This window comes from Diadema setosum, chromosome 14 (assembly GCF_964275005.1).
Source record: "Diadema setosum chromosome 14, eeDiaSeto1, whole genome shotgun sequence".
In the NCBI taxonomy this organism is placed as follows: domain Eukaryota; kingdom Metazoa; phylum Echinodermata; class Echinoidea; order Diadematoida; family Diadematidae; genus Diadema; species Diadema setosum.
This window is the reverse complement of record NC_092698.1, coordinates 12,251,427-12,263,460: the sequence shown is the minus strand read 5'-3', so window position 1 is coordinate 12,263,460 and position 12,034 is coordinate 12,251,427. Positions and strand designations below refer to the sequence as shown.

General features: G+C 36.8%; 1 protein-coding gene across 1 annotated transcript in view; it reads left to right on the top strand.

Moving 5' to 3' along the window:
• The window catches only part of LOC140238363 (transient receptor potential cation channel subfamily M member-like 2), a 370,479-nt gene that overhangs the window by 256,141 nt on the left and 102,304 nt on the right, over positions 1-12,034 (top strand). Inside the window, exons 22-25 of the mRNA XM_072318295.1 lie at positions 174-348; positions 1,086-1,233; positions 3,855-4,048; positions 9,325-9,457. Coding sequence (XP_072174396.1) covers positions 174-348; positions 1,086-1,233; positions 3,855-4,048; positions 9,325-9,457 — 650 coding nt within the window. The remainder of the gene's footprint in view (positions 1-173; positions 349-1,085; positions 1,234-3,854; positions 4,049-9,324; positions 9,458-12,034) is intronic.

Sequence of the window (12,034 nt, the reverse complement as noted above, 5' to 3'; positions counted from 1 at the left end):
TGCAATTGTAAAAATGAGGGATGTACTGAGTCAAGTGACAGGAGTTGTCACATTTAATTATAGCACCATGAATAATTCGCAGCATTTGTGTGTTTTGTTTGTTTGTTTCTTATTTCTATGTCGTAAATATTTGTACATACATACATTTTCTTTCAACCAACAAAAAATGCAAGATGGTAGACCTGGTACTGTTCTTCTGCATCCTGTCTGTGTTCCTGATTGGATATGGCATTGCCTCCCAGGCCATCCTCTTCCCAAATGAGACAGATGTGAATCTCATCTTCCGAGGCGTCCTGATGCGATCCTACTTTCAGATCTTTGGCGAGCTCTTCCTTGAAGTCATTGAAGGTTGTTGTCAAACCATGGCAATGCATGTTTTGCTCACCTAAGCCAAACTGTTCTCTTCTTCACCATGTAAAACGGCATGAATACAGTTTCTCAACACATCACCTGCAATTACGCTATAGATGTAGTTCCTCATTTTTGCAAATGTAGCTATCTGCAGGATATCAAATCAGAATGGTTATCAATCTTGAAACAAAGGCATGTTCTTTTTGCACTTGTTTTTTTATTATTCATAAAATTTTGACACAATCATGATTCAAAGCTAATTTGGGTTTACTTTGTAAAATGCACATGCCATATTTTAGTTATTTACATCACAATTTGTCATTTTGGAGTAGAAGAATTCCTCCAGCAGTACAAACCTAGAACATAAGGCTTCATTCTGTATTATTTGCCCAACAGATGCTCTAAGACTACTTAGCTTTTATAAGACAACACTCACAAAAAAGAAAATCAACCTTGATGTATAGCATTTGCAAATGATATGATTATGTTAACGGTGATCCTTTGAGTTTCCTTGCTAATTCTGTATGTAATTTTTTAGATAAAATTTGACATACTTTACTTCAAATATTCCGAGTGTCATTTTTGTGAATGAGTGAAGGTGAATGCACTTGGTAGTGTTATTTTTATTTATTTTTTTTTGTACAATATGGCATCTACCAGACATAGTTTAAATGTGATGGTTGAGATTCAAAAGACAAAATCACATTTCTTCTTAATTGAATTCTCTCTTGTAGGAGTTGATTGCTCTACCAATGGCACAAACATTGATGGAGTAGAAGTCAACCCTTGCCCAGAATACTCCTGGATGGGCATCTTTCTTCTTGCTATCTACATGATGATCAGCAATGTTCTCCTCCTTAACCTTCTCATTGCTATGTTCAGGTTTGATAGAAATCTTTTGCTTTATACTTACTTCATCCCTTCTCCTTTGGAATAGCTTTGATAGATGCTTGTCAAATGGAAATTTGAATATTTGATAAAGAAGATATTTGTCACAGCCATTTTTTTGTAAGCCTGGTGTCAGTCTAATAAAACACTTGAGAACTTTGTATTTGTCATTGTATTGTATGATGTTTGAAAAAAAAAATACTTCAAAGAAATTTGTGTGGTTTAAACTTCAAATGCATCTTATATACCCTAATGTATTCAGAGAGAAAGGAAAGGAAATCCAACAATTCATCAGTTTTTCACTGAAAAAAAATGTGAAAGGAGGTACATGGAAAATACACTCGGCAAAAAAAGAAAGTAAAATTTTTTTTCCAGTTCATATTTTTCATAGAAGATTTTGATAAAAATCATTGTGTCATATACCGTATTAAAGTTATTTCATTGGCTATCAACCTTGTAGGTTTGTTACAAAGGGAAACTTTGACCATGAGTAAACACATTCGTTTTTGTCAAGTCCACCAGAGGTGCGGGGAGACTAAGGGATCGCCTGCAGAATCTGTCTGTCCGTCGTCCAAACTTGGATGGTAGATGTCCCTTGGGGAGTTGAAGGTCACCACAAGATCAAAGGTCACAGAATGGGGTCAACGAACTTTTAGGGCCCAATGTTAAAGGGGAAGGCTAGTAACTGATCAGTGGGAATCAGTGGAAATGCTGGGAGATGATTGTTCCAATCATTATGGGATTCATTCAAGAGTTCATTGTATATCTATTGTTGTGTGAAAATGATTTGCTTCAGAACAATTTCATATTCAAGTAATGTGCAGTTTAATGCTTCCAGGTTAGCGTCCCTGGTCAGTGACAGAGCATTAATCTGCACATTACTTGAATATGAAACCGTTCTGAAGCAACTTATTTTCACACAACAATAGATATACAATGAACTCTTGAATGAATCCCATAATGATTGGAACAATCATCTCCCAGCATTTCCACTGATTCCCACTGATCAGTTACTAGCCTTCCCCTTTAAGTTTTTACAGCACATTTCAATTATGGCTCCAAACTTTTGATCCATATGTCTGTTTGTGAATAAACTTGGATGGGAGATGTCCCTTGGGGAGTTGAAGTTCATCACAAGATCAAAGGTCACAGACAGGGGTCAATGAACTTTTAGGACTCAATGTTGAGTTTTTACAGTGTGTTTCGATAATGGCTCATAACTTTTGATCCATATGTCCATTTGTGACCAAACTTAGCTGGTAAGTGTCCTTGGGGAGTTGAAGGTCACCACAAGGTCGAAGGTCATAGGCAGGGTCAATGAACTTCCAGGAGTTATGAAAACATTAATTTCTTCTACGCAAGTGGGCGAGACACATTTTGGCACTTGCCTTGTTGTCCTCCAGGGCTCAAAAGTAAAAATTTCAAAAATTGACATATTGAGCAATTCATTTGCCAATGTCCTTCAAGGTAGCATTAATAACAAAAGACCAATTTAATGCTATGAGAGACATGAATGAAATAGCATTAATAAGTTTTCTTTTCCTTGTTTCTGCAAACATAGTGGGGAAGCTAAAGGGGGAACATCAGAATTTTCTGGCAACTCAATATTTAAATGACATATGGAGTAAGCAGCAAAGGTGATAAAATGGACATAATTTCTGCATTTCATTTTTCAGTTAAGAAATTTAAGACTTCATGAGACCAATTCAAGGATGAAATATTCCAAATTTTCTTAATTTGGAATAACATTTCAAATTTCTACCATCTTTGTTATCATTGCTTCTCTTACGTCTTTAGAATATGGATTCCGCATAAGATTCTTCATTTTCTTCCATTATTTTTTTGCCTATCTTTGGAGGGTTACAGAGACGTTACAGAAATCATAGATTGATTTTGGCAAATTAATTTACATTTCTTATTGTGTTGACTTTGTCTTTGTTCTCATTATTATATGGAAGAGCACATATGTTTGAATAACAACTTATCCATTTTTGCAATTTGTACTCTTGTGCCTTGGAAGAGAAAAACGAATGTGTTCACTCATGCTTAAAGATTCCCTTTTTGTTGACCTACTAGGTTGATAGCCAAGTAAATTACCTTTAACATGATATATAAAACATTGATATTAGCCAAACAAGCTATGAGAAAGATGAACTTGAAAAAGTGTTTACTTTTTTTCTTTTTTTTTTTATTGCTGAGTGTAGATATGCTTTCCCTGATGTGATCATATACTTTATACTGGTGTACATAGTCTTTTCTGCATTTTTCATCTGTATACATTACTCTTGACTGTTGATGAATCTGTTAAAGGAAAGGAATTATAGCACTGAACCTTTCAATCATACCAAATAACATGAACTTTTCTGATAGAATATTTCTTTGCACCTCATGGTTATTGTGTATTCTGCCTTTGACAGTTGTAACTGTAAGTGATATCTTGCACAATGAAATACTTAATGTCATATCTTCATGAAACACAAGTTCAAGGAAGTATATAATTTGACGTATTCCACATCTGTGGTATTTATATATATTTATATCAATTATTTTTTGTAAGTGTTTTAAGGGATTTCAAACCCTGTATACTTTTTGAACCCTTCAACTGATTTCTGCAGTTACACGTTCTCGGCCATCCAAGACAACACAGACATCTTCTGGAAGTTCCAGCGCTATGATCTCATCAAAGAGTACTTCAACCGCCCTCCTCTGACCCCTCCCTTCATCTTCATCTCACACTTTTTCTACCTGATTCGATTCATCCTCCAGTACTGCTTTCATACTTGTAGCCACTGGAAAATTCCTGAACTTAGTAAGCATTATCCTGTTGAAGACTAGTCTAGAGTATACTCATGCAGGTGTCATTATAGCAATATCAACTCATCCTCTAAGGGTTAAATACTTATTTGAGCAGGTTGTTCAAAGGGATGCTGTCACACATTTTTTTTCCAAAATCTTAAAAAGATGTAACAAAGATAAGGTTATTGATTGATGCATGTTTTTTTTTAAGCCAAGGACATACATAACCAGTCAACTGAAAATGTGTAGCGCATCAGACAATTTCATGTTCATATGTTTTGCCATTATCTATGTAGATATGGATGTATATATGGTTTTCTGCTCCAAGCTTTTAAAAGAGACTGAATGACCCTTCCCTCTCTCTCTCTCTATATATATATATATAAATATATATATATATTATAATCTACATAAAAAGCTAAAATGGCATTAAAACACTTCATCCTGGCGGGGAAACTCATGTTTTAAAACAAGACACCAAACGGGTTAGTCATTGAATTCTTCATCAGCGACAAGGATGCGATGTGATGTTAGATTAAAATCGGTTCCTGAAGCAGACATAAACACGCGAGGTTATACGTGTCCTCGTGGTTGGACAGATTTCAAGACTAATCTGCTTATGATGGAATGTGTCTAGTCTGCTAGTTGGCTGCCACAGTGCATGGTAACCGCACAGATGTGCCTATGCCCGTTTGGCGTAGAAAAGACGCATCCATGGACTGAGTCCGTTCAAGATGTATATATATATATGTGTGTGTTTGTACATATATATATATATATATATATATAATATATATCAAGAGTAAAATCAGTCGTATGAACACCGCAGGAGCCAAAAAATTGGACTGACGTTTCGGTCAAAGACCTTTATCAAAGTAAGTCTGAACATAAACAATTTGGTGAAAGAAACTAAGAAGACGCAGAAGTTGCCAAGATACAAATAATGATAACAAAAGCCTTGCTGGACGCATGGTATAAGCGCTAGGGGGTGACGTCACAAAGGAAAAAAGAAGAGATGCACAATTTAAAGCAATAAAGTGCGAAAGTTATTATGACGCAGGAAAACCTAGGCGCGTATTAAAGTAAGCGCGTGACGTAATAAAAGAAAGTAAGGAAGAAGCCTTAGAAAAATAAACAAACAATTAGACAAAACAAAAAACAAAAGGCAAGGCATCACAAAAGAAAGGTCCAAGATGAAGAGCGTAAGGTAAGCAAAAAGCGCATCTAGAGAGAGACGTCATAAAAAGAAAGTGACGCAGTGTGGTAAAGGAAAAATGGAGCAAGGAAAGAAAAAGGGGAGAAAAAAAAGTTCCAGAAAATTGCAGGGACGAGAGATGCGTTCGTGCAAACCTACACAAACAATAATAATAATAAGGAAAAATATAAGAAATAATAGTAACAAAGATGATAATAATAATAATAATAATAAAGATGATATAGAAATAATGATTACAAAAATAATAATAAATGAAGATTAAGTACTGAACATAGTGTAAAGTTCACTGATTAATTTTGAGAGATGGAAATGTAGCATTGATCCCATGAGGCTGGAAAGTTCTGAGGTTGAAGATGATTTTCTCCTCCATTGTCTTTCTCTCCCGTCAAGGCAGGTTCTTAGTACACACACCTTGGCATCGTTGCAAGTGTGGTTAGCGAGATTAAAATGAAGAGCAACGGGAAGTCCAGGGGTGTTCAATCGAATAGACCTCGAGTGCTCGGTGACCCGATCTGCCAGTCGTCTTTTTGTCTCGCCGATATACACCATGCCACAGAAAGTACACGTCAATCCATATATGACGTTGCTGGTAACGCAGGTGTACTTCCCTCGAATGTGCCATGTACCTTTGGGACCCATGACATCATCAGAAGAGACAAGGGCACAGGTCTTGCATCTGGGTCGCATGCATCTAGTGGTGCCGGGAGAAGCGTAATCTCGATTGGCTAGAAGTTTGGAGCTGTCCAGATGGTTTTTTAGGTTGCGATCTCTCCTGTACGCAGTAACAATAGGATCCACACCAAAGATCTTCTCTGTAGATTCGTTTGAACCTAGGATGTTCAGGTTGGCACGAACAGCACGAGCGATGCGCTCCATCGTCTTGTTGTACGTCATGACCAGAGGGGTTCGGGCGTTGGAAGTGTTGGACCTCTTGGTGAGAGGTCCCAAAGGTACATGGCACATTCAAGGGCAGTACACCTGCGTTACCAGCAACGTCATATATGGATTGACGTGTACTCTCTGTGGCATGGTGTATATCGGCGAGACGAAAAGACGACTGGCAGATCGGGTCACCGAGCACTTGAGGTCTATTCGATTGAACACCCCTGGACTTCCTGTTGCTTGTCATTTTAATCTCGCTAACCACACTTGCAACGATGCCAAGGTGTGTGCACTAAGAAACTGCCTTGATGGGAGAGAGAGAAAGACAATGGAGCAGAAAATCATCTTCAACCTCGGAACTTTCCAGCCTCATGGGATCAATGCTACATTTCGATCTTTCAAAATTAATCAGTGAACTTTAGTTCCGCGAACTTTACACTATGCTCAGTACTTAATCTTCATTTATTATTATTTTTGTAATCATTATTTCTATATCATCTTTATTATTATTATTATTATCATCTTTGTTGTTATTATTATTATTTCTTATATTTTTTCCTGATTATTATTATTGGTTGTGTAGGTTTGCGCGAACGCATCTCTCGTCTCTGCAATTTTCTGGAACTTTTTTTTCTCCCCTTTTTCTTTCCTTGCTCCTTTTTTCCTTTACCACACTGCGTCACTTTCTTTTTATGACGTCTCTCTCTAGATGCGCTTTTTGCTTACCTTACGCTCTTCATCTTGGACCTTTCTTTTGTAACGCCTTGCCTTTTGTTTTTTTGTTTTGTCTAATTGTTTGTTTATTTTTCTAAGGCTTCTTCCTTACTTTCTTTTATTACGTCACGCGCTTACTTTAATACGCGCCTAGGTTTTCTTGCGTCATAATAACTTTCACATTTTATTGCTTTAAATTGCGCATCTCTTCTTTTTTCCTTTGTGACGTCACCCCCCTAGCGCTTATACCATACGTCCAGCCAGGCTTTTGTTATTATTATTTGTATCTTGGCAACTTATGCGTCTTCTTAGTTTCTTGCATCAAATTGTTTATGTTCAGACTTACTTTGATAAAGGTCTTTGACCAAAATATCAGTCCAATTTTTTGGCTCCTGCAGTGTTCATACGACTGATTTTACTCTTGATATCTATTTACTACACACTGACGCAGAACTTTCATATTTTGATATATATAATATATATATATATACATATATGAAGAAGCAAACCTATAATGCATTTTTTGCCTAAAAGCATGAGTTTATTATGCCTCCGCCACGAAGTGGTGCCGGAGGCATTATGTTTTCGGGTTGTCCGTCCGTCCGTCTGTCCGTCCTTCCGTCCGTCCGTCCGTCCGTCCGTCCGTCCGTCCTTCTGTCCGTCCGTAATGAATTTTGTGGACAAGGTAACTATCAAAACCTGTTGAGGTATCCTAATGAAACTTGGCATGTATGTGTATTAGGGGGTGAAGTTGTGCCTATCAACTTTTGGGTGCACATGCTCAAGGTCAAAGGTCAAAAGGTCAAGGTCAAATACATAAAATTTCACTATTTCCACCATATCTATTGAATGCCTGAAGATATTTTCTTGAAACTTATTGTATACATGTATTACCCAATTAAGATTCTCTGGTGAAAGTTTGCGTCATGAGGTCAAAGGTCAAAGGTCAAAAGGTCAGGGTCAAATACATGAAATTTCACTATTTTCGCCATATCTATTGAATGCCTGAAGATATTTTCTTGAAACTTAGTGTATACATGTATTACCCAATTAAGATTTTCTGGTGAAAGTTTGGGTCATGAGGTCAAAGGTCAAAGGTCAAAAGGTCAAGTAAAAATATCAAAACTTCTTTTTTTTCTCCGTGCCTTGGAAAATTGTTCAAGGTATCTTCATGGAACATAGTATATACATGTACTGACTGGAAGTGATTATCTAGAGAATGTAGGGTTCATGGGGTCAAAGGTCAGGGGTCAAAGGTCAAGTGCAACACTTCAAAATTTTACTATTTCCCTCATATTTATGCAATGCCAGCAGGGTTATTATTTTTTTACACTTGGTGTATGCATGTGTAACCTAATAGAAATTCTCTGGAAAGTTTTTTTTTTCTTCTTTTTTTTGCCTCAAAGGTCAAAAGGTCAAAGATTAAGTGAAAGTGCTGAACTAACTTTTTCCTCCATATCTCGAAGTGGCTCAAGTTATCTTGAAACTTAGTACATATTATGCATGTTCTACCTGAAAGTGATTATCTTATGAATTTTAGGGTCAAGGGCCAGATGAAAATGGTAAGAATTTACTATTCAATTCAGAAATTGCACTTTTTCTCCACACCTGTACCTTGAAAATTACTCAATGCCTAAATGTATGAATGGGTCAAAGTCAAGTTAAAGTCCTTAAATCCCTAGATACATGCTCTCCTATTCATCCAATTAAACCTAGGTCAAGGAAGGTGAACATTCAACACATTTGTGACAAACTTGTCATTTCAGTATTTTGCCAATTTTGTGAAAATGTAATCACTCATTGTCCACATGTACTATCTAGACCTATTGGGAAAATCATGCATTATGGCGGAGGCATACCAGTCGCCAAAGCGACATTTCTAGTTCCACCCATATTTTCAGTGTCCTACACCTTTTTCAGGAGTTTTGACAATGTCGAATAAACTCATGCTTCATTTGCTAAAAATGCATTACCAGTTTGTTTCTTCATTTCTTCATGGAGCCAACACATGAAATCTGAACGTTTATATGTATATCCATGCAATGTACAGTGTACAGGATGTACTCTCGTTATAATGAATTCCTCCTCAGGACCAGTGGTTTTCTTTTAATTAGTTATAACAAAATTTCATCATAACCGAACAGTATAGTGTATGAAGATATAATAGATGGTAATTTCAGGATCAGAATTTTGGTTTTGTTTTAACAAGAATTTAGTTACCACCATGTTTCTTATAACAGGAGTGCATTATATGTATATATACACAGGGCTCGACATGAACTTCTTTGTCTGGTGGCCCCGTTAGGCTACTAGAATCTTTCAGTCTGACATTTTGGTGGGGAAAAAAAAGATATGTAGTGGCCCAAAATTCAAGTAATTATAACTAGCCATTTTGAATCTTAGTTGCCTAGTTGACAGTAGGAGACAATGAATAGATGGTGTTTGTGTAATATCTTGATTTTGATTCCTATTTCCAGAACAATCCTTAACAGAACAAGAGAAAAAGACTCTTGTACTATGGGAAGGTATCAACTCTGATAACTACACAGCCAAAGAGAAGTACAGGGCACAGCAGGACCTTAATGAAAGAGTTAAGCTGGCAGGAGACAGGCAAGTCACAAAATACGCTTCTTTGATTAACTTACGTGGTACTCATGCATGGCCTTGGAGAGGATTTGTATCTCAAAGGATCAACACTCTCTGATTGCATCTAGTCCAGTTAGATCTTGCCAAAAGCATTTGGAAAGTTTTAATCTTCACTTTCCATAGTTTTTCTCCTCCCCCCACCCCTTCCCACTTAGCAGAAGCGAGACAAAGGCATCACTTTACCATCGTTGGCAGCAGCACGGTCATCGTCAACAGTTTGTTGTACTCTAACTTTTGACAGCTATGAGCTATGACCACCTAACTCACGCCATACATACATAACCAAAAAATGCCAGTCAAGTTCGAATGTGGGTGCAGTCTGACCAGTTCTAAGGCCAAATGGTCAATAAACTTTGGCCGATGAGCAAATTCATACTACAGGTACATCACCTAAAGATGCCAGTCAAGTTTGAATATTGGTGAAGTTGGACTCGGTCAAAAGGTCAATGAACTTGCATTGAAAAAAACACTATAGTCACAAATTGTGATATGTGAGGTAGGCAATACATCGCTTGGCATATGACTTGCTATACCCCCACCCACACATAGTGTGTATGGGGTTATATACATTGTAGGAATCACTCTGAGGGTGGGTGGCAGGTGGGGCAGGCGGTCGGATGGTCGTTCTGTTGCAAAATCTTGAGGATCGAACTACTCGCTCATTTTTGAGCAGTTGACCCCAAATTTGGCATGTGTAACAGCTATCAATGGTAGATGTGCACGACACCTTTTTCATTAGTATGACATAATGCGTTGTCATGGCAATGGCATATTTTCATAAAAGACTGTGGATCAAACTGCTCTCTCATTTTTTGAGCAATTAACCCCAAATTTGGCATGTGTAACCTCTGTCAAATGAAATGTGCAAGACATCTTTTTTTTAGTGTTGCATAATGCATTGCCATGGCAACGGCAAATTTTTTAACAATTTTACAAAATGTGGATCGAACTACTCATTTTTGAGCAGTTGACCCCAAATTTGGCATGTGTGACTACTCTCAAAGGTAGATGTGCAAGACACCTACATGTATTTTTGTTAGTATTGCATAATGCATAATGCATAATGCTATCAAAGGAAGATATAGTGCAAGATACCTTTTTCGTTGGTATTGCATAATGCGTTGCCATGGCAACTGCAAATAAAAAAAAAATCTTACTAAATGTTGTGGATCAAACTTCTTTCTCAGTTTTATAGCAATTCAGATGAAATTTGGGATATACGATCAATGTAATGTAATTTCAAGCCATATGCTCAAAAGACTGAGGGAATTGGCTGAACCCACAATATTTTTGTATTCCTTTTAGTGGAAAAAATGCTGTTGCCTTGGCAACAGCAGTTTTTTGTACCAATCATACAGTAATATGTGGATTGACCTAACTCCCTGAGGTTTTGAGTATTTGGCTTGAATTTTGGCACATGTGACTACTATAGTACGTAGATGTGCAAACTCAATCTTTCGTCATTGTTAAACAATGTGTTGCCATGATAACAGCATTTTTTTCACTAAAAAGCATACGGAAATATTTTAGACTCGGCTTACTCCCTCAGTCTTTAAGCATTTAGCTTGAATTTTGGCACATATGACCACTAAGGTACGTAGATGTTCAAACTTATTCTTTCGTCATTGTTGAACAATGCGTTGCCATAGTAACAGCATATTTTGAACGAAAATATTTTTTAAAAGTACTGTGGATTCAGTTGACTTCCTCAGTCTTTGAGAATTTAGCTTTGAATTTGGCACATGTGACCGCTATAGTACAAAGATGTGCAAACCTAATCTTTGTCACTGAACAATGCATTGCCATGGTAACAGCATATTTTGAATGAAAACTCATACAAAAATACTGTGGATTTAGCTAACTCCCTGAGTTTTTGAGCATTTAGCTTGAAATTTGGTACATGTGACTGCTATAGTACATTCATATGCAGATTTATTATGTCATTGTTGAACAATGTGTTGCCATGGTAACAGCATATTTTGATTGAAAATCATACAAAAATACTGTGTATTCAGTTAACTGCCTCAGTCTTTGAGCATTTGGCTTGAAATTTGGCACATGTAACTGCCATAGTACGAAGATGTGCAAACTTTACCTTTTGTCATTGTTGAACAATGTGTTGCCATGGTAACATATTTTGAATGAAAATCATACTAACATTTTGATACAACTAACTCAGTTTGTTTAGCTTTTGGCTTTAAATTTGGCACATGTGACCACTATATTACCTAGATGTGCAAATTTTATCTTTCGTCATTGTTGAAAAATGTGTTGCCATGGCAACAGCATATTTTGAATGAAAATCATGCGATAACGTAGATTCAGCTAACTCCCCCAGCTTTTGAGCGTTTGACTTGAAATTTGGCACATGTGACGGCTATGATGTATAGTTGTGCAAACTTCATTTTTTTGTTAAGTGCAAACATTGTGTTGTCGTGGTAACAGCATTTTTAATGAAAATCATAGTAATTGCCAATTTACTTATCTTGCTCCCTCATGCTATCAGTAAGCAAAATATACATTTATTCAATGTTGAACAAT